The sequence below is a fragment of the Lutra lutra genome, chromosome 1, assembly GCF_902655055.1.
Source record: "Lutra lutra chromosome 1, mLutLut1.2, whole genome shotgun sequence".
Lineage (NCBI taxonomy): Eukaryota > Metazoa > Chordata > Mammalia > Carnivora > Mustelidae > Lutra > Lutra lutra.
In genome coordinates this window covers 156,902,737-156,925,055 of record NC_062278.1, presented here as the reverse complement: position 1 = coordinate 156,925,055, position 22,319 = coordinate 156,902,737, and the positions used below count along the sequence as shown (strand labels likewise).

Sequence of the window (22,319 nt, the reverse complement as noted above, 5' to 3'; positions counted from 1 at the left end):
ACAAAGGAAAGCTAAGATGCTATTCCAAATTAAATGAGACTTAACTAAACTTATCGCAGTGATCACGGAGTAATGTATGGAACTGTTGAATCCCTACGCTGTCCTCCTGAAACTGTTATAATAGTGGATGTCAACTACACTTCAATAAGAAAAAAAATTACATGAAAATCAAAAGCAGTGCATAATCCTAGATTAGATCCCAAAGCAGATTTTTCATACCCTGAAAGACAGTATTAGTATAATTCTCAAAATTTGAGTATGACTTGCATGCAGAGTAACAGAATCTCGTCAACTTTATCATATTGAGTTTGCATAACAAAATATCTTTGTTCCTGGGAGATACACACTGAAATATTTAGGCATAAAAGGTCATGACATCTGCAGCGCATTCCGAGATAGTTCAGTAGTGAAAACAATAGCACCAATGACAACAATCATAATAATAGCTGTTACTTTAGAGAGAATAATAAAAAGCAAATACTGCAAAACATTAATAATTGGCAAACCTGAGCATAGGACATGATCAGCATTTGTGGAACTATTTTTGCCAATTTTATGGGGGTTTAAAGGTTTTCAAAGTAAGACCTTAAAAAAATAAACAGCAATAAGCATTCTGAAGAAGGGAGGGGAGAAGGTCACAGCATCTGTCAGGGTCAGGGAATGTCTCTTGTGACATGACCTTTGTGCAGAGAGCTGAAGGGAGAGAGGAGTTTGTGAGTTCTGCAGAGGGAAGAGCACTGCAGGAAGAGAGAAGGACAGCAGCCCATACGTGGCAGTGTTCCTGGTGTTTTTGTGGAACAACATGGAGACGAGGGGCTCTGGGGCACTGGGGCAGTGTAAGTGATGAAGGACAGTGGTAAAAATGGTCCCAGGTCAGCTCCTGGAGGGCCTGGGAGGCAACAGGAAAGTTGTGAGGTGTGTTTTAAGTGGTGATGAGACACTACGGTAAGGTTCTAAGCAGAGCAGTAAAATGACCTTTCATTTGCAACAGTCACTTTGGGTCATTTTGCAGCAAGTAGAGTACAGAGAGGCAAGAAAATTGATTGCCGTTGATTCATTTTTCGGGTTGGCCTTGAGGAAGCGGGTGTGCAGGTGGGATAGGATGTCAGATTGGTCTGGGATAACGGTGGTGGAAGTGATGTGAAGCGGGTGAATTCTACACGTATTTTGACAGTCTTGTTTGGCTAATGTATTGGCCCATGGACTGGATATGAAGTGTGAAGGGGAAACTGGAGTCAAGGGCAATTCCCAGGCTTGAGGCCTGATAAAATTAGATAAAGTGGGTCATGCCATTTACTGACTGGGAGCCCGGAGAGTGAGGAAACTAGCTGGAGGACTGTCTCCTGGGCCCTCCAGGGGCATGAGGGTCATCAGCTCAGGGCCTTTCTCTGTAAGAGTCCAGCTCTGGGGCACCTGGGTGGTTCAGTTGGTTAAGCAGCTGCCTTCAGCTCAGGTCATGATCCCAGAGTCCTGGGATCGAGCCCCACATCGGGCTCCCTGCTCAGCAAAGAGCCTTCTCCCTCTCCCTCTGCCTGCCGCTCTGCCTACTTGTACTATCTCTCTGTCAAATAAATAAATAAATAAAATCTTAAAAAAAAAAAAAAAGAGTCCAGCTCTTGCCTATGTTTTGCCAAGGCCCCACCATCAACCTCAGTTCCCAGTGCTTTCTCCATACAATACTTGAGAGGGAGGCTGAGCAGACAGGTGCTCCCTGTGACCAGCACCTACCCTGGCTTCATCCACCACGAGGGGGCAGTCTCGGAGTGCTAGAGTATATTTTAGAACCTGCTCAGGGTCTTCAGGACTCTCTTTTCCCCTCTGTCCGTGCATGAGGGTCGACATACATACCTTAGAAGATGTTCCCACCCCTTGCATGTCCTTCGGTCATCTAAGTTCTGTCTCCTGGTTTTCTGATGTGAAGAGTAGAACTTTTCCTTTGGTTTCGGGACTAAGGACAACAGGAACACACTCATCTGTTTCCTTCTGTTCCAAACCTTCACACAGGCCTGATGTGCTCCTAGGCCCATCTTTGATTCCCCCCCCCCCCACTCTTGCCAAAGCCAGGCAGGCAACCCTGCCCAACTGCTGGAAGATAAGCCTGCTAGAATGGGTACAAAAGGATAGACTTGGGGCCATAAGACAGGGGGAAACAGAGTTGGCGTGGTCTGGAGAGAAGAGGGAATACAGGAGACATTTTCAAAGGAAAAGGAATTAGCCTTGGTTACTGGCAGAGAGTAGGGTTTAAGAGTAGAGAGAAGGAAAACTCAAGGAGTCCTCTGCCAGCAGATTGTTCCAGATCAAAAGTCTGAAAGGATGACTCCTCTTTCATTTTGTCACTACTAAATGAGGAGAACTCAGACACACTTATATCATTCATTCAATCACTTATTCCACAGAATGCCCGTACCAGACCAAAACCCATAATGGTGTGTCAGATATCCGAACCTGAAAAGTGTTGACCTCAGTGAATAAAATGAAAGTATGTGGAAGGTTAGTTGTGCTGATATATTTCTGCTACAGGTTATGGCGCACTGATGCTAAGTGTCCCAGAGCTCACATAAATGGAGAAGTCGGAGAAGACTGGGGATGGGCCTTGGGAGTGTCACTAGAGCTATGACAATATGAGCAGAAGGTCCCCAGGGATGTGTGTGAAGAAGGACATTCCTAGCCAGACAGCACGGACAAGACAATCTACCAAGGCTTCCATTCTCATTACCCAGCGAAACGCATGGCTAGGGATATTGTCACGTGGGACATTAGAGACCCTGCGGGAAAGGCCTCAGTGTAGCTCTTTCGATTGGAACTGACAGCTCTAGGAGCACCATGTTTCACCCTGACAAGCTTTAACTGAGCATTGTATAGTTTGCTAGGGCTGCCATAACAAACTAGGAGGGACAGAGTGGCTTGAGCGACTGAGATTTCTCTCAGAAGAAATCTCTCAGAAGAAATCTCAGACTGAAAGTCTGCAGTCAAGGTATCCGTGTCTCTGAGCCCTCAACCCTTGACTTGTTGGTGACCACTTTCTCCATGTGTCCTCCCCCCTTGACTTGTTGGTGACCACCTTTTCCATGTGTCCTCCCATGGCCTTCCCTCTGTGCACATGCATTCCTAGTGTTCATGTGTCCAAATTTCCTCTTCTTGTAGACACCAGTCAGATTGGATTAGGGTCCACACTGAAGGCCTCACTTCAGCTGAATCACCTACTGAAAGGCCCTCTTTCCAAATACAGTCATGTTCTGAGGTATGGAAGGTTACAGCTTCAATATATTAATTTTGGGGGGAGGGCACAACGCAGCCCATAATAAGTACCTCCTCCTTGCAAGGCACCATGAAAAGTGGTATTAATAAATGAGGCCCAGCATAGTTCAATGTAAATACTTTTGTTTCTTGGTCCATCAGTTAATCAGAAGAATCACTTAATATATGAATCAGAATCATTAATTCTAAGCTCATTTGCCCTTGAAACAGTTTTTCCCTTTTAGACAGCCTGCACTTTTCCATTTTCTCTGGGTTCATTGGCCCTTCTAGGGCCCAGTCTTCTCCCTCTGCTCGTGGGAATAGAAAATAATAATAATGTGGTCCCTGGGGCTGTACCCCTCCTCCCAATCTATCACAACAGTGACAACAGCAGCAGAGAGGGGACTGGCCACTGCTGGACCTGTGAGGAAGGGTGGCCACAGCATCACACAGTCCATTGTGACCCCTGCTTGATGGGTCACATTGTTCAACCCCAGTAGTCTCAGTCCCCGCCTCTGTGTCTCCTCTCTCTGGCAGGATTCCAGGGCTAAGGAGTATACTCCAAAATGGGCCACAGAATCCCATGTTAATCCAGGTGCTCATGCCCATGTCAGCATTCTCCCTGAAAAGGTACCCCCTCACGGGGTGTCTGGATGGCTCAGTTGGTTGAGCACCTGACTCGTGATTTTGGCTCATGTCATGATCTCATGGGTTGTGGGATCAAGCCCAGCAGTGGTCTCCATACTCAACAGGAAGCCTGCTTGGGAGTCTCTCTCTCTCCCCCTCGCCCTCGGCCCCTCCCCCACCCTCTTGCATGTGTGCTCTCTCTCTCTCTCCCTCAGATAAATAAGTCTTAAAGTACTCCCTCACCAAAGCATTAGTGAGAAATGTAGACTTCACTGAAGATCTTGAGAAGAAGGAAGAGATTTCTATGGCACATCCTATTCAGTAGCTTTCTGACTTAAAAATCCATACCACCTCTAAATTTGTCTTCTCACTGCCTTTTCTTGCACACCTCCTTCATGGCAGCCCGCCCCCGCTCGCAGCTCACTTCCAGTGTACATTGTAGTGTGACTTCATCCCTCAGACAGCAAACCTCACCCTTCTCAGTGCTTCTCAGAACTCAGTGCCATATTATTACTATTATTGTTGTTGTTGAGTTTGGTCCATGAGGTGCCATCTTCCCTTGCCATTGGCTTATTTATTTGAGAGAGACAGAGAGATCACAAGTAGGCAGGAAGGCAGGCAGAGAGAGAGAGGGAAGCAGGCTCCCTGCTGAGCAGAGAGTCCAATGCGGGACTCGATCCCAGGACCCTGAGATCATGACCCGGGCCAAAGGCAGAGGCTTAAGCCACTGAGCCACCCAGGCGCCCCCCAATTATTTGTTTTAAAGTCAATTCATTCTTTAAGTTTTGAAAGAATGTCTCTGACTCTTCCAGCCCCCCTTAATAGTTTCCTTTTCTGACATATTAGAATAGGCAGCAAACAAAACACTCTTCTGATCACTTGATGATCTAAACATAGGGTCTTGTGTCACCCTTGGGTAGTCTTAAACATTGCTACTTGTCTCCAGAATTAGATCTTACATTTCCTGTATGTAGAGACTGCTTCAAATCTTTTGTATGTCCTCACTGTGCTGACTTGTCAGAGCAGGAAAGGACCTACCAGCTGCTGAGCTGTTCCTCTCTGTTTATGGATAGGACCCAAGCTGAGGGGCTCGAGACCCTGCCCAAGCTAGCTGTGTTCCTTACTGTTGCTTTACCAACATATTCATTAGCAACAGTTTTTGCAGCCGTTAGGACAAAGCCAGGTAGTGTAAGAAGACTATTTCTTTTTTTTTTTTAAGATTTTATTTATTTGACAGAGAGAGAGAGAGAGAGAGAGAGAGATCACAAGTAGGCAGAGAGGCAGGCAGAGAGAGAGAGAGGGGAGGAAGCAGGCTCCCTGCGGAGCAGAGAGCCCTACGTGGGGCTCGATCCCAGGACCCTGGGATCATGACCCGAGCTGAAGGCAGAGGCCTTAACCCACTGAGCCACCCAGGCACCCCGTAAGAAGACTATTTCTGACTTTGAAGTCCCATCCAAACGAAAGCTAATCAGGACCTGGCATATATTGTGTCTTAAAAGAAACCAGGCTGTGAATGGGTAGAAGGATGGTGAGAAGGTCCTCATCATAGCCATTACATTTCTCAGAACCCCAGTGCTCACTCTCTGCCTGCAGAGTCACCCATAAAATGTTAGGGGTGAGTGTGGGAAGAACCAAAGCATCAGCCAGACTTGCAAGAGAGCAAGTGAGTCTGTGTGGCTGGCGGAGGGACCTGAGTTTCTGAGGGAGTGCGCTGGACTGTCATACCACGGCAGGAAAATAACTCATTTCCCGAGTCTTAGCTGTCAGCAGTTGGTTTAATAATACCTTTTCAGGAAAAGAAAATTAAAAATGAATATTTCAGCGATACCTGGGTGGCTCAGTTGATAAAGCATCTGCCTTCAGCTCAGGTCGTGATCCCAGGATCCTGGGGTAAAGTCCCATGTTGGGCTCCCTGCTCAGCAGGGAGACTGCTTCTACCTCTCCCTCTGCCTGCTGCTCCCCCTGCTTGTGCTCTCCCTCTGTGGCAAATAATTAAAATCTTTAAAATAAATAAATAAAATTTTTAAAAAGAGTGAGCATTTCAATTAAAACACATCCCTATTTTAGAAAAGTTAAAATACAAACCAAGGATGTAGATCACATGTGGGCACCAAGGATGAGGCACGACCTTGCAAATGACCTCATTTCAATCCAGAAACAAAAGGCAGTACATTATTGGTGGGGTCTCAGAGAGCAAAAGAAATGTTCAGAGAGGAGACTTTGACAGGAAACAAACGGATGCAGGGACTGTGCCTCCCGCCTTATGCCTCTGTGGACGGGGATGCGTTTGCTCCAGACCCACCTCTTTCCCACATAGCATGACTTCAGGTCCTGGCTGAAATGACCAAGCACATGCTGGTTAATTAACCTGACATGCTTCTGCAGAACAGACCAGCAAATCACGCGTATGCCGCTGCCATCACCTGCAGGCTGTAATTCTCCCTGTTCTGTTGCTCTAATGATGCCTGATTTCTTTGTTCCCCAGTTGATTGCCATTGAAATGTTGCTCAACATGGCAACCATACAGACTATGGCTAATTCCAGCTGGCGCCAGAAGGTAGAGCACACCGAACAGAGGACTTTCCCTAAGAGGAGGCCAAGGGTAGGAAACCTTGTGTTTTGTTTTGTTTTGTTAAAGATTTTATTTATTTGTCAGAGAACAAACACAAGAGTGCACAAGCCAGGGAGCAGCAGGCAGGGGGAGAAGAGGGCTCCCCGCTCAGCGGGGAGCCCAATGTAGGACTCCATCCCAGGACCCTGGGATCATGACCTGAGCTGAAGGCAGACACTTAACCAACTGAGCCACCCAGGGGTCCCAATAGTAGGAAATCTTAAGAAAGTCTGATTTGCTTAAGGGGATTTGGAGTTAGCCCTGGATGTGGATCCTCATTCTGCAACTTAACCAGCTATTTAAATTGGGATTTCAATTGTCTCCTCTATAAAATGAGGTGATAACCTAAAACAGGCCCTCTGTACCACCCGCACCCTTCCACTGTGCATAGTGCTAATAAATGCACTGAAACAGCTCTTCTCCATCTTCTCACCTCCAGCTTCCAACTCTCTCCCTTTTCCCCTCACTCAGGAGATAGATTTGCTTCTGTTTTCACTGAGAAAGAAGCAATCAAAAGAGAAGAAGCACATCCGACTAGTGCCGACTTCACCAGTCAGTCTGCCTCTCTCTCTCTCCATACGGATCAACCACCTCATTCCAGTCCAAACTTAACTGTTCCTCCAGTGAACTGGGTCTCACCTCTTCCCATCTACTCGAGGACATCACTCTAGCATTTTCCCACTCTATTCTGCAACATCAGAATAATAACATGCTGAAATAATCTCCCAAATTGAAATAAAACCAAACCCACCCTTCATACTGCATCCCCTTTCCCTGTAACTATCCCCCTCTAGAGCAGAACTGCTTGTGCTCACCACCGCCATTTTTTCTTGAAATTATCAGTTAGGTCTTCACCCCTATCACATCAATGCATCTGCTACCATTAAATGCCCACCCCCCCGCGCTTTGGTGCATCTGGATGGCTCAGTCAGTTAAATGTCCAACTCTTGGTTTTGGCTCAGGTCGTGATCTCAGGGTGGTGAGACTGAGCCCCGCATTAGGCTCTGTGCTCAGCATGGAGTCTGCTTGAGAATCTTTCCCTCTGACTGTCCCTCCCCCTCTGTAGTGTCCCTCCTCCCCGCTCACATGGGCGTGTGTACTCTCTCTCAAATAAATAAACAAACTAAGAAACAAAAGATCCCCCAAAGACATTCTCCCTAACCCTCACATTATGTGATGTATAAGCTTCATTTGATGATGCGGGTTCTTCTTTCTTTCTTAAATCATTTTATTCCCAGAGATTTCACTCCTTCCTCACCAGTCTCTCCTCAGATTCCTTTGTTTTTCCTTGATTGTCTTGGCTCGAAATATTTCCTTAATCTCCTTGACCTTCAGGTCTCCATCCTCAGAGCACTTCTCTTCAGTGTCCACACTAACTACATAGTGATCTCATCAAGCCTCATGGCTGTAAGTACCATCTTGCCTTCATGACTCTCACATGTATTTCCCTAGCTTGGACCTCTCGCCTGAATTCCAAGGTCATATATCCAGCTCCGCATGAATTCCACATAAGCATTTCAAACTTACTTTCTCCAACTCAGCTCTTCATCCCCACCCCACTTCCCCATACCAACTCTCTTCTTCTCCAGGACTCTTCCTTTTAGTAAATGGACCTTCTATCTACCCACTGCCTCAAGCCCAAAACCTTGAAACCATTCGTGAGTCCCCTCTTTCCTTCATATTCCATATCCAGTCCCTCAACAAGCCCATTCTGTTCTACCTTCAAACTGTACCCCATATTCAACCATGTTGCATCATAACTACAGCAGGCCAAGACAAAATGAATTCTCCCCAGGATAGTTCCAAGAGTCTCCAACTGGTCTCCGGGCTTCCATCTTGCCCTCCTCTAATCTGTTTTCCACAGAGAAGCCAGAGGAACCCTTTTAAAATTCTCTACTCAAAACCATCACCCTTAGGATAAATTCTAAGGCCGTTGCCATGGTCTGTAAGGCCTGGCATGAAGCTAACCCTTGACTTCTCTGCCCCTTTTATCCCTCAACCTTCTGCCCCAAACACACTGACCTCTTGGTATTCCTCAAACACACCCACCCCTTGTCATGGCCTTTGCCCATGGTTTACCCCACTACCCAGAATGCTCTTCTCCAAAGTAGCTCATGCCCTCACCTCTCATGTATCCTTGCTCCAATGTCACCAGTCAGAGAAGCCTTCCTCATCACCTTTTTTTTTTAAAGATTTTATTTATTTATTTGATAGAGATCACAAGTAGGCAGAGGCAGGCAGAGAGAGAGGAAGGGAAGCAGGCTCCCTGCTGAGCAGAAAGCCCAATGCAGGGCGCGATCTCAGGACCCTGGGATCATGACCTGAGCTGAAGGCAGAGGCTTAACCCACTGAGGCACCCAGGTGCCCCTCCTCATCACCTTTTAAAGCCTGGCTCCACTTTTATTTACTTAATGCCTCTTATCCTTAGCCAAACTTATATTATATACATCTTTGATTATTTATTTACTTTCTATCTCCACCCACGAGGCCTTAAAACCTTAAGGGGAAGGATTTTACTTTTTTCCACTGCTATAGCCTCCAAGCCAAGGCCAGTGCCTGGCTCATAGTGTGACATAATAAATATTTATTGAGTGAATTATTGAATGAGTGAATGATCTCTTACTCATTAGATCACTAGGATGATTACATGAATTAAAATATATAGAGCAATTTCTAGCACATGGCAAAATACTTGAGAACATATGTTTCTTCTCCCATTATTATTATTATTATTATTATTATTATTATTATTTAAAAATGGAGCTGGGCTCTGGCAGTGTTGCCACAGCTAATCATTTTGTGACATCTGCTATTATCAAGGTTTGCTTCTATTTCTTTATTTTATATGTTCCCATCTGGCCTCTACTCTTTGAGGAATAATTTGAGAAAACGTGTTCCTTTGAGCTCACTGCTCAGACTTTGTTTAACTTGTAGGCATTTCTTTTAAGCTATCCACTTGAATAAGAAATGTCACATTGGCTCCCAAGGCAAATTCTCCAGCTCTATAGGCAGGGAGGTTCTGAAAGTCTGAAAGTTTCCAGCTACATCCCACAGGACAAGGAAAATGCTACAGGTGTCTTGGCATCTTGCTAAACTTCCAGGGAACACTGAATACCAAATATGGAAAGTTCTGAAGTCAGAAATAAAGCACATGAGCACAGGAAGGAGACCAGACTGGACTACATAGAGAGCACCCCATGACCTTCCCGGCATAGCAACAGGGTCCATAGAGTGTGAGAGAAGCCTTAAAGGGGAGTCTGCTGCTCCCCTTTGTTAAACGGGCATGCTCTTTTATTTTTAAGAAATTTGAAATCTGTAAAACAAGGGAAATAGCTCCCCAAAAATCAGATTTGCTTTCTCACTGCACATCCTTTCCCACTCTCACTGTCCACCAAAAGTCGTTCTATCCCCCTCAGGGGTGAGGGGCAAGCTCTCCTCCGTTCCCTTTCCATCACCAGTCAATCACTGTCAGTGCGAAGAGTATAGGCTTAAAGAAAGGTCAATTTAATTCTGATCCCTGGGCTTGACTCACATGAGCTGTGTGACTTTGGGCAAGTCCCTTAACCTCCCTCAGCCATTTCTCCAGGAGTAAAAACAACAGTGCCTTCACTGGATGGTTGGGAAGATGAACAAGGGTCACCTGGGGATGAACCTGCTATTATTAAAATCAGGATAGGTGCTTTTTCTTTGTTCTGCTTCTGAGACAAGGGGAGGCAGTTTATTGAACCATCTAAACTTCATAGTAAGCAATAGGCAGGACTTCATTTTTCTATATGATGATATTTGCTCAAATAAATCACCCTTGCCCTGGGTTGCACAACCCACGACAAAATCTTAGAACGTTCTTTAATTTCCTGGTCACTTTATTAAAATCTGTCCACAATAAAACTCTAGTCTTATCTATTTAAACCTTCCCCTGCCTCCAGCACCAGCCCAGGTAATAGCCTGAAGGACAGGAAGTGAGGAAGTTCTGTTCTCCTTTCTGGCTTTCTGGCCCTCATGCTGGTGTGGTTCCATCTCAGTGAGTGCTGTTTCATGCCCCCTCTCACTTAGCTTTGCTGGAGATGGAGGGTCCCCTTCATAATAAATGTGGGGCCCCGAAGGATGCATGACCCTGCTCCCCTATATCCATCAGGATAGGCTAGGTTATGGTACAGTGACAAACAGCTCCAAAATAACTCATGAGCACCTCCTTCTCTTCCTTCTTCAGTGTCTGCAGAGCCTCTGGTGGGTTTGGGCTGTAGGGCAAAGGGAAAGAGACAGGGTTCTTGGCCAACCCATTGTTTCTGACTTTTAATGTAGGGTGTTATTGCTCCTCTGGCCAGCCCTTTCTGGGCTAATGATGCTTCATTGCTGGCTAAGTGGACCTCCTCTAATAGGGCCTGCAAGTCCTTCTCCCCAGACAGTTCCCTAAAGTGGGGAGCTGCCTTCATACAGCCACAGCCAACCTCACGTGAGCAAAGAAGTAAAATCCCAGCCCATGGCAGGAAGGTGAGAAGAACCAATGTATTGTGTACCATTGTATATACACAATAGATACCCAACTTAATGGTTTCAAACACCAATCATCTCTTCAGTTGATGGTTCTGGGAGCTGACAATTTGGATGGGACTCCACTTGATAGTTCTCCTGGTCTCATCTAGATGCTTTCATTCCTGGCAGGGAAACAGGGTGGCTCTGCTTCACGGGTCTTGCACACATAAAGGGAGGTGACTGGACTGGGGGTGTGTCTCCCATCATCTTTTGGGCAACATTGGGTTGGTTCCTGTGGCAGTTTGGCAAGTTTCCAAGAGGGAGGATAGAGCACGCAAGGCGTGTTGAGGGCAGGCTTAGAACCAGCTTAAATTTTATTGCTCAAATACCCTAAAGCCACGAGCTCCAAGGAGTGCAGAAACATGCTACCTTTGGTGGGTGGGGCTGTGAAGTCACATTGCAAAGGTGAAAGGGGAAGGGTAATGGAAGAAAATTGTAGCATTTTTGCAGTCTGCCCCAAGCACGAAAGACCACAGCTTCCTGATCTTCTGAGGAACAGGTTGCAGGGTTGATGCAGAAGTGATGTGGCTCGACAAGGCCAGATCAGCTCGTCTTGTGTGTCTTGAAGAAGTGTTCAACTACTCTCGATTGGGACCTTTATTAGACTCATTTGCTTGGCCCCTTTTTGTCTGCAGCTTTGGGTCAAAGACATTAATTCTAGACAACGGGCAGAGTCCCCGTGGATATTCAGTTACAAAAGGAAACTACTTTGAGGGTAAAGTGACCTTTTGCAGGTCATGAAGCTACTAAGTGCTTTATTCCTTTATCTGGGCAGAGGGAGAAGTATGCACAAAAGGTGGGCAATGAGAAAGCATAGTAAATACCACAGACTTTCAAAGAACCACTGTGGCTGGCATGGACAGAGCAAGGTACAGTTTGCTACAAGGTATCATGGGGACCCAGAAGCCTCCAGTCCCTGGAGCCCATGACAAGGAGCTTTTCTTTAGATTTAAGAACAAAGGGAACCTCGTGAAAAATTTAAACAGCAGGTTCACCAGCTCACATCCGTATTTCCAAAAGATCCTTCTATCTCCAGTAGGAAGGCTGGATTGGCAATGCAGACTGGACCAAACCCGGGCCTTTCAGTATTTAGTAGTTTTCCAAGCCCATGTTTTAATTCTCCCTAAGTTCCAAGGCAAAGGAGAATAGGATCCAGTTTGCCATGACCAACAACAAGAGGCAAGGCAAGGAGAAGAGCAGAGAAAGTCCAAAACCCCACACTGTGTCCTCCATGAACATACACACACACACACACACACACACACACACACACACATTACTCATCCATGGGCCTCAGACCCAAGTAGGCTTGAGAGTTTCTGGCTCCCATTGTGTGGATAGTTCACCCAGATGGATTCAAGTGGCCTCTTCCACTTTGCCATGTATAGGGACAAGTGGCTGCTAAGTGACCATCAGAGAGAAAGATCAACAGAGGCCCTGGCCTGGCAGATGCAGCCATTGAGCCCAGAAGGTCGTATACTTCATATTTCCAGTTATTCCTATTCAGAAGGCAAATGGTGTCGAAAGTTCAGTGTCATGGGCCATTTTGATAGCACATTGGTAGGATCTCAAGGAGGCAGGGAGGAGGAGCAGGGCCAGAAGCAGAAGCACCTTGGAGCCTCTTTGCACAGTCTGGCTCAGCACAGGGTGGAGAAGGGGCTGCCAGATACCCCCTAGGCACAGAAACATCGGGGAACCTCCTTGGGGCGGAGGGTATCAGTGGAAAGAGGGCAGTACCTGGAGCAGACCTCACCTCCACAGCATGAGTCTGCATGACTGATCGTAAGAGAGTGTTCTGTCATTGTATTGCAGCTCCAGAAACTAAAACGATCACTTTCTTTCAAGACCAAGAGTTTACGGAGCAAAAGTGCTGACAACTTCTTCCAACGAACCAACAGCGATGTGAAGCTGCAGGCCGACATGCTGGCTGAGGTCAGCCCCAGCTCCAGCCCACTCCCTGCCTCTGGAAGCCTGACGTCCACACCCACCAGGGCCAGCCTGCAGCCAGGGGCTGGCGGCAAGGCCCACGCCTTTCAGGAACACATCTTCAAGAAGCCCACTTTCTGTGACGTCTGCAACCACATGATCGTGGGTAAGGCCTCCCCCACCCCCACATCCAGGGTCCCTGCCCCCCTGGAAGGGCAAGTGAGAGTGGTATAGCCTGAGTCCAGGCCCCAGGACCTATTCTGAGCCTCAGAGATGTACATGAGAGCAGGTTGTTTGGGAATGTTCTGGAGAACAATAGTTGTGCACAGGGAAGGGAAGTAGGACTGGGCAGAGAGAGAAGTTGGATGGTGATACAGTTGGAACTTCAGCCATTCCCTCAGGGAGCCCTGGACAGTCAACTGCACTGAGGCTAGTGGTCTGGGACTTTGTACCACTGTATCACCTCTCGCTGTGGCTGGGCAGCCCCTGGGGATGGAACATAATCTGGACAAAGCAGCTCTTTTCAGCCAGGGGCAGTGGGCAGAGAGGAAGTCAGTGGGAGGCAACCAGGATGCTGGGCAGGTGGGCACGGAATGCTTCGATACATCAGGGGGACCTGAGGGACACATCCCAGAATCCATCGTGGTGCATGTGGCGCTGTCTGTCTGGGGCAGCCTGGGCAGGGAGTCTGTAGCTGGGTGCATTACAGGGGAAGGACCCAGACGGGCAGGTGTGGGAGGGATGATTCTTCGGGGAGGCACTGAACCAGGCAGGAAAGGTGATTGAGCCACCATTCCATACAAGTCTGGACCTGGCACGGACTCACTCACAGTACCTCAAAAAAATGGGGGCAGCCTGAGAGTCTTAGGGGTTGTGCCCAGATGAAGCAAATGATCCATGACATGTCCCAGCCACGAGGAAAAGGTAGGCTGTTCAAAACCACATGCACAGAAATGCCACCGTTCCTACTTTTCTGCCTCTTCTATGTCAGGAACCCAGGGACCAAATAGATGGAGGAAATCATAAAGGCAGTTTGGGGTTGTTGGGGGGTGGGGCGGGACTCAGAGTGAGTTTAAACCAGTTGTTTCAAGAGCAGCTGTCAATCCTGGTAATTGACTAGTGGCCATAGAATACAGACAGGCCTGTGTGTGCTATCAGGCGGCAGTGAGGGTGTTACCCAATCCCACACCCCACCCCCAGTAGAAGTTAAAGGGCATCACGAACGGAAATGAGGCCGAAAAATGAAAACTGCAGGGCTGATCCAGATCCAGACAGTGGACTGTCTTCCCAAGATGGTGCTGACTCACCAGATGTGTAGCCAATCGAATTCCTGGAGCACCTGGAAGCACCCTGAGGCCTTCCCCATCCCCTTGCAACCCAGATGCCACAGGGTTGGGTTTTGACATGAATGCTTTAGGGAAGGACACTTATGATCAAGTTGGCCCCAGGGCCCAGTGAGGACCCAGGCAAAAGCCAATAAGCCCTGCAGTCTCATGTTCCAGCTCTTCTACCCTGACACACACCTCCCAGCCCCACCCCTTCCCAGGACCAGGACCAGCTTCCTATAGCCTGGCATCTCTTCGAGGCTAACTGTTGTCTCAGGCCAGATTCCCTAGAAGTAGAGCTTGAGAGGGAAGTTAGATACACTGTGATCAGTTGAGGGGGCTGAATAAGAAAGTGGCCTTAGTAGGGGTCTCACTTCAGCCAGCTCTGGAGGGAGCTCTGCCATGGGTCACAGAGCTGGTCCTTCCTTGAGGCAAGCCTTTTGTTGTCTGCTTTCAGTGAGCCTCCCTCCTCCTCCCACAATGAAGGCCCTTTCAGAACTCCCTGGGCCAAGTGGCTCATGTTCTGCTGAAGGCAATTTTCTGGAGAAGGAGGGTAGCTGTGAGTCATCAGCAACCAGCACACACGCCTCTGGTATATTAGGGGCTTTTTGCTACTGTGAGAGACTATCACAAACTTAGTGGGTTAAAACAACACAGATGCATTATCTTATAGTTCTGGATGTTGAAAGTCCACAGTGGGTCACACTGGGCTAAAATCAGAGCTTCAGGAGCTCCATTCCTTTCTGGAGACTCTAGGGGAGAATATATGTTCTTTCCTCCTCCAGCTTCTACAGACGCCCCCCCCCCCACCTTGGCTTGTGGCCCCTTCTGTGTTCATAGAAAGTTATAATGACAGGTTGCATCTCTCTCACACAGCCATCTCACTGGTCCTGACTCTCCCTCTTGTGCCCACTGGGATACTCTTTCCATCTCAAGTCCTCCTGATTAGCCACCTTACTCCCTTCTGCATCCTTGACTTCCCCTTGCCTTGTAACATAACATGTTCTTCAGGTCTGGAGATTAGGAGGTGGACACCTATGGGGAGCCATTCCTCTGCCTGTGCCCAACCCATAGGAGTATCTGGGCAGAGTATCAACAGTGTCCACCACAACAGTGGAAGAAAACTGTGGTTGAAGATCACAAGACTGGCCTCTGTTGATTCCTCTCCATCCTGGCTTTGGTACCAATCATGTGATTGTCGCACAGCTCTGTCATGTGATGTGGTGAGAGGTATTTTCATTCAGCGTAGGCAAAAAGGCACCTTTCTGTTCAGTGCACAGCGTGAGGACAATGCTGACCCATGTTTTGCTTGTGGCTATTACCATGGCATCATTAGCCTTTTGCTTTCCAGATAAAATGATGAAAGAGAGTGAGGGTAGGAGAAAGATCAGGTGCATGGAATCAGGCTGGTTTTGAACCCCATGCAGCTGTGTGACCGAGTGCCAGTAACTCACCTTCTCTGAGCCTGTGTCCTCATTTTATGTGGAGAAGATAATACCACCCTCAGGGGGTTTGAATGGTTTAGTGAACTGGCAGAGGGGAAGTACCAGGCATCAGAAGGCTCTCAGTAAAGGGGGCTCATCGGAGTTGGTATTATCATTATCATTATTAGAGGAGAAAATAGTCATTGCTGTCCTGAAGCAGAGAAACATACTCAGAGGATAGACCAAATTAGCTTTACAGAAAAAGAAGTTAAACTTAATAGGCATAAATAATTGAAGTAAATAATGTCCAGCTAACAAGAAGTAATTAGTCCCTCATGTATGTGGCAATGTTTTAGGGACATGTCAAGGATTGTCTATCATTCTGCATTTCATATTTTATGAGGGGTATGGACAAGCAGGTGGGTGTCTGGAAGAGAGTGATCAGAGTGGTAAGTGGTGTGTCAAAATAAAATCATGAGGAAACTCTGGGAGTTTGGTGTGTAAAAGATTTAGGATGTGCAGCTATGTTTGAAAGTACCATGTTGGAAGTCAAGAGACTCATGCAATGTGGCTTTAGAAGGGAGGGTTGGAAACAACGGGTAGAGTTCAAAGGCAAACTTCAGTGGGAATGTAACCATTTAACCCATGCCCTTGACCTGTGAATAGTGCGTGGTTTAACTTCTGTCAAGCAGAGGTCATCTGAAGGTCTTTTCTTATTTAATTATCTGATAGTCTTCGAAATGTTCGTGCTTCCCAAAGAAGCCAACGTCTCTCATCACTGAACTTGGACGTATCAGTGATTTCCAGTATGACCAGGAAGGGATTCTGCTGTCCCCTTCACTCTTGGCTGAGACCCAGTTAAGGGTGGGAGGTTCAAACAGGGGAGCAATGTCTGCCCCTCTGGCAATCATGGACACAAGGACTGTCTTCGTCATCATCTTCAGAAAACCGTATTCTACTCACACTCTCACTTTCCAGTCATTGTCATTCATGTCCTTCCTGTGACCAAACCTCATTTCAGAGCTGCGTTTGTGTCGCTCTGCGATTCTTCAGTTTTGCTGAGTAATGAGTGCTCTGGAGCCCCAGCTTTCTTGGACTCTTCCTCGGGCTTCTTTGGAACCGCTGGGGTTGGGCTTCTCTTGCATGTTCTCTTGCTCGTATCTTACCCTTTCCTCAGACAAGTGGGCCAGCTGGGGTGTGTTCTTCCCATGGCAAGGACAAGGGGAAGCACATAGAGCTGCTTAAGGCCTCAGCTTCCTGGAGGAGGCAGGCGGTCCCATCTGGTGGCATTCCTCCAGGGTGTGGGCCCAGCCCACATCAAAGGGTGGAGAAACACACTGTCTGCAGGGACTGCAGAGCCACCTGGAAAAAGACACAGGTGCGGGCCGGGGCAAAGATGGAGTCAAGAATCTAACCCACCATAGTACCGAAGGTGACCTCTGGATCATTGAACCTTTTTGGTGGGTGGATGGCACCAAGTCTTGGGGCTGTCCCACCCTTCCACTTCCCTTCCCCATCTGGAAGTAATGCCTCGGGTCTGACTGTGAGCCTGGCGGGAAGGGGGTCTCGTGTCCTTCGCTCAGGATACGGAGGCTGCTTGGCCTATAAGCTTGGTTTCCTGTCTGCTTAGCTGTCTTCCAAGGCTGCTGCGTCACTTTCAGTTCCCTATAAAATCCCAGCAGGCCTTTCAAGGCGGTGCTATTTGTAATCCTTCAACAGGTGACGATGTGTCTCTATTTTAATTCTCAGTGTGATGAGTGTGAAAAGACAAAGGAATGTGTGTTTTTTAAATGAGTAATGGAAATGAGTTTGCCTCTGAGGAATATCACAATCATTAACCTCAGGGAGGATTTTAGGAGCTTCTCAAGTACAGTCCAATTTTGAAAGACTCCATTTTGGAAAAAAAAAAAAATAGAATGCCCTATGCTAAAGAGAACTTTACTATATTTTTCCCTTATTGGAATTAAATTGATATCGTAGCTACCATTTTATTTTTAAAAAGACAGAGGGGAAAAAAAGAGGTCTGCCAGGCATTCTGTTGTTTTCAAAGATGAAAGTGAAGGAAAGCAAGCAGGTTCCTTCTAGGAAAGAGGAAGGAAAATTAGTGAAGGGCTCTCTGTGAGGTGAGGTGGCAAAGGAAGGAGGTGAAGAGAGCAAGCCACAATGTGAAGCAGAGACTGGCAAATGTTCTAAATTCCCAAAAGGAGGCGTGGGGTACCATGGTCAGTGATCCCAGAGCACAGGTGATCTGCCCTCCTTCCCTTTCCTTGCTCTTCAAATTTAACCTCCTGTCTCCACACGTATTACCTGCAGATTTGATTCCTTCAATCCCCTCTCATCTCCATATCCCAAATTCCAGGGAAAGGCCACCTGCAGCTATCTCCTGAGAGTGACATTTCAGAAAATCTGTTAGAGCAGTTTTTGTTTTCCTTTTAACTGAGAACCAAAGGTTATAAATGATGGCCAAGAAAAGTCAAAAGTCATGTGTGAGGTTCCTAGCTGATGGATGTTTGTTTAAAAATAAAACAGTGGCTTTCTCACTGTTTAGGATTTCTCAGGTAGAATGGACACTAAGGGTTGGGAGGACAGGGCCTCACATTTGTTCCTCACCTGACTGCCTGTGCCCTAAAGCTGGAAAGGCTACACATTTGCCACAAGAAAGTGACCAATAAAAGTAGACCAGGACCCCAGCCTCATTCCCTGTTTCTATGTTTCTAATTTCCTCAGCTCTCACACTCTATAACTCATTACCTATTGCCAGCTTCACCCTTGCCCTTGGATTTGCACCTCCCCCCACGGATCTGGCCCCCAGGCCCTTGGATTGAGCAGGCACTGTGGCAAGCTCTTCTTCAAGTCCAATCTTGCCTCCAGGACATGGCTATCCTTTATGATCACTTCCTCAGACTGTCCCTTTCCTGAAAACTTGGTCAGCTGTGCAAGCCAAAGATGGTCAACCCAACCATTCGTGGAGACATGAGAGAAATAGGCAGCTATGTGTCCCTCAGCCCCAGTGCTAGAATTCCCAGCCCTTGAGTCAAGAGAGCTGAAGACCCAGTCTTAGGCTAGGAGAATCCTCTTGGTTTGAACATCCTTTTTCCATCAAGCAGATCTACTCTTCCAATCCCTGGGCCTTGGTGATTGGGGCTGTCAGGGGTGGGGACTCACCTTCATTGTACATCAACTCAAATGTATTCCATCTATGGCAGCCTCATCTCAGGAGAGCATTGCAATTGCTTGTGGTCATCTGCCTCTCCTTAAAATTGCAGACTTGAACAGGAACTATTAACATAACTGACTCAATGTATGAATCTACTCCATCAATTAAGGAGGATTTTCCAAAGGACTTTGTTCTTCCATTACTGTCAGATACCTTGTTTCCTTAATGATTCTTACATTAACTACATGTTCTTAGTTGGCATCCACTTAGAAGACAGTGTATTAAATGGGCTCATATTTTCTAAACATGCTCATAGTCACTGCACAAAGGATCATTCGCTTTCAAACTGCCCAAGTGGCAACCACGGAGGAAAACAATAATGACTTTGATTTAGGTCAGCATCCCTAAAACAGAGCCTGAGATAGAGATCCTTGTGAAAGTGGTTTATTGAGGGGTGTGCCCTTGGGAGAGGAGGATTCAGATTCTGCTGCTCTCAGCAGAAGAGGCAGGGGAAGGAGCCAAGCAAGGATGTGCCCTCGGTTGGAGTTGGCTCAGACTGATGCCACCCATGGGGAGCTCTAGGACACAGATTGTTCTTACCTGGTATTCCCACCCTGGGATGAGGGTGCTCAGCCTGTATCTCCTGTCATTCAGTCTTTAGAACGATTTATTCTCTGAAAAAAGAGCACCTGCGGGCCAATAGCAGCCCATCGTCACAACATCAGCATGATAAACCAGATCTGGACAAGGCACCAGCAGTATCACCATATCTTTAAATGTAGACGCAGCATAAAAACATCCTCCATTATGAGTGAATATAAAATACAGATGGACCTTGGCATTGTTGTACCAATAACATCATGTTACCCCATCATAATGAAAGGTAATATGATAACATTATTAGAAGAGGAAATATTACATTACCCTCAGTCCAGGAGCCTTCTGCTATGCTCTTCTTTGACCATTAGTTTAACTGTTTCTGACCTCATCTGATTGCTCGGAAAAGCCATAAAACTTTAACCAAATCATAAATGGAAAACAAAAATTGTAAACACACACACATACAGAGGTACATAAAACTAAAAAGACAAGGCAGTGTTTGCTCAGCAACGAAGTGTCTCTTGATGGGAAAGGCCAAACAGAAATCAAAGGGAATATTGAAAAGCAAATGTCAAATCTGTGTGTTCTCAGAATAAAATTAAAACTGAAGTGCCATCAATCACTTAACCAGACAATTGTTTTAGAAGCTGTATAACCAATAGATAAGAAAACACCAGTGCTCTCTAGAATCTTTTAAGTTTCAAATAGATCCTTTCCATTGGGTCATGGTATGTATCCGTGTTAAAGTGCAGTACCCAGACCTCAGTGCTTTGTCAGAAAGGATTGTTCGCCTCTGGTGTCTTCACTGCTTCCGAGTAGCACAAACTTAACTGCTACTTTTCTGTAGAGGACAGAATGCTAATATAATGCCCAGTCCAAAAGAGGTAGTTTTTCTGTATTCTTTGCTCCTCTGGCCCTCTTGAGAGAATCCTATTCACTCTAGCAACAGAAGTCAGTAACACTAGCGCACAGGCAGGGTAAGGAGATGGTGACCCTTCCAGACGAGGAATGTTTGCAGGACATGGCAATGTTTGGCTTGGAGAAGACTTTGGGAATATGGTCAGTGTCCTCAAACAGCTGAAGAGATCGCATTCAGAAGCAGATTAAAACTCTCTCCGGATCCCAAGTGCCAGGTGATGGAAGACACTAAAAGGGAGAGCTTTTAAAGATGATCCCAGAAGCTCCATAGATTTGGAGAGGTGGGGGTTCCACATTAACGTATATGTTTGGAAAATGCTGTATACTGTGTTCCCTTTGGATACTGATAGCACACAAGCATTTTGTAGTTCCACTCTTCTGAAAACTGCCAAGTGTTATCAGTGGAGAACAGGCAGTGGAGCAAATGGATTATAACTACAGAGTTCTCTCTCCCAACATCTCCTTTTCCCTAATTCCACTTGGCTGCTGTTGAACAGTTTTTGGCTTGTATCTCTTCAGTGTATGTAATTCAGAGAACCTTTTCAATGCCTGCAAAGGCAAATTCATTAAAAAGTTATTAAGACTTCAATTCAGGTCCAGTGTTCTCAGAGAACATTGTACCCAGCGCCTTTCAAAGAAAGGGGTACAAAACACTTTAAAGGTAGCATCTTCTGTTGGCTCCTAAAATGTGATGCTTGTCACCACATGCTAAGGATTTTATGAAATCTCTCACTGGAAATTACTTATGTGAGAAAGTAATCCACATTCCTTCCAGCAAACATTGAGGAGAAATGGATGCTGGTGGGCTCCAAGAAAGGAGGTTTCTTGGAGTCTCAAACAAAAGTGGAAGCAACTAGGGTGTAGGGACCAATGTTAGGCTCTGGGGTATCACATGGGACCTTCACATCTTTGCCTTGGAAAAGTAAAGATCCTTTACCAGAAAGAAGATAGGACAGAGGAGGGAGGTGGAGAGGATGTGACCATATTTCCCACCACCCTCCCTGAAACATCTACTCCCTGGGGAAGGTCCTAATGTGTTTTTGGAGCCCATTTTCAGTGTGCTGGCATTTTGCCATTCCTTGAGGAACATCTGAATGCCCTTCTTTCCTGCTTCTCTCCATTGATTCTGGTCCCAAAGCTATCAAGACCCAGTTACAGTGCTTCCTCGAGTTCTTTGGTGATCACCGTTTCTCTGAACTTGCATATCATTCCTCAGACAGACTAGATAGACATCAGTAAGCAACCTGAAGACATGACCAGGTCTCATTTATGTGCCCATTTTCATGACAGCTAGCACACACCTGTACACACTGAGTATTTAGAAAATAGTAGTTCGTGGGTGGGAAAAAGACCAGTCTGCCCTCACATACCAACCAACAGAAATAGAAGCCAATTAAAAACAAAATAAGAGAGGTGCCCAGGTGGCTCAGTCAGTTAAGCATCTGACTTCATCTCAGGTCATGATCCCAGGATCCTTGGATAGAACCCCACGTCTGTTCGGCTCTCTGCTCAGTAGGGAGTCTGCTTCTCCCTCTCCCTCACTCTGCCCCTTCTCTCTGATGTTCTCTTTCTCTCTCTCAAATAAATAAATAAATAAAATTTTTTTAAAAAAATAGGGGAAGTACATGGAAAATTCCTAATCCCTCTTGAAATTTATGTCCAGGTGTATTAAGTCTTCAGCCTGCCCAAAAAGAAGCTTGACACAGAAGCCCTATTTCCTCTTCTGTGATCTCCCTCTTCATTTCCCTTTGTGCTGCATATTTTAACACAAAGTTACTCAGTACACAAAGGGTCATAACGGGGGTATCTTCTTCATTTTGATTATATCCAGATACAAACACAGTGCCATCCCATTCTGTTTAACAGTTGTGTCCTGAGCTCCCACTGTTAATAGTAATACTTCCACCTTAGTTTTGTTTTTGTTTTTGTTTTATATTTTCCTTTATCTACTTTTGATTTTA

General features: G+C 46.4%; 1 protein-coding gene across 4 annotated transcripts in view; it reads left to right on the top strand.

Moving 5' to 3' along the window:
• STAC (SH3 and cysteine rich domain) overlaps window positions 1-22,319 on the top strand; it is a 151,901-nt gene that overhangs the window by 46,094 nt on the left and 83,488 nt on the right. For all 4 annotated transcript variants that reach the window (XM_047741160.1, XM_047741168.1, XM_047741177.1 and 1 more), the window contains exon 2: window positions 12,821-13,100. In XM_047741160.1, the coding sequence (XP_047597116.1) occupies window positions 12,821-13,100 (280 nt within the window). The remainder of the gene's footprint in view (window positions 1-12,820; window positions 13,101-22,319) is intronic.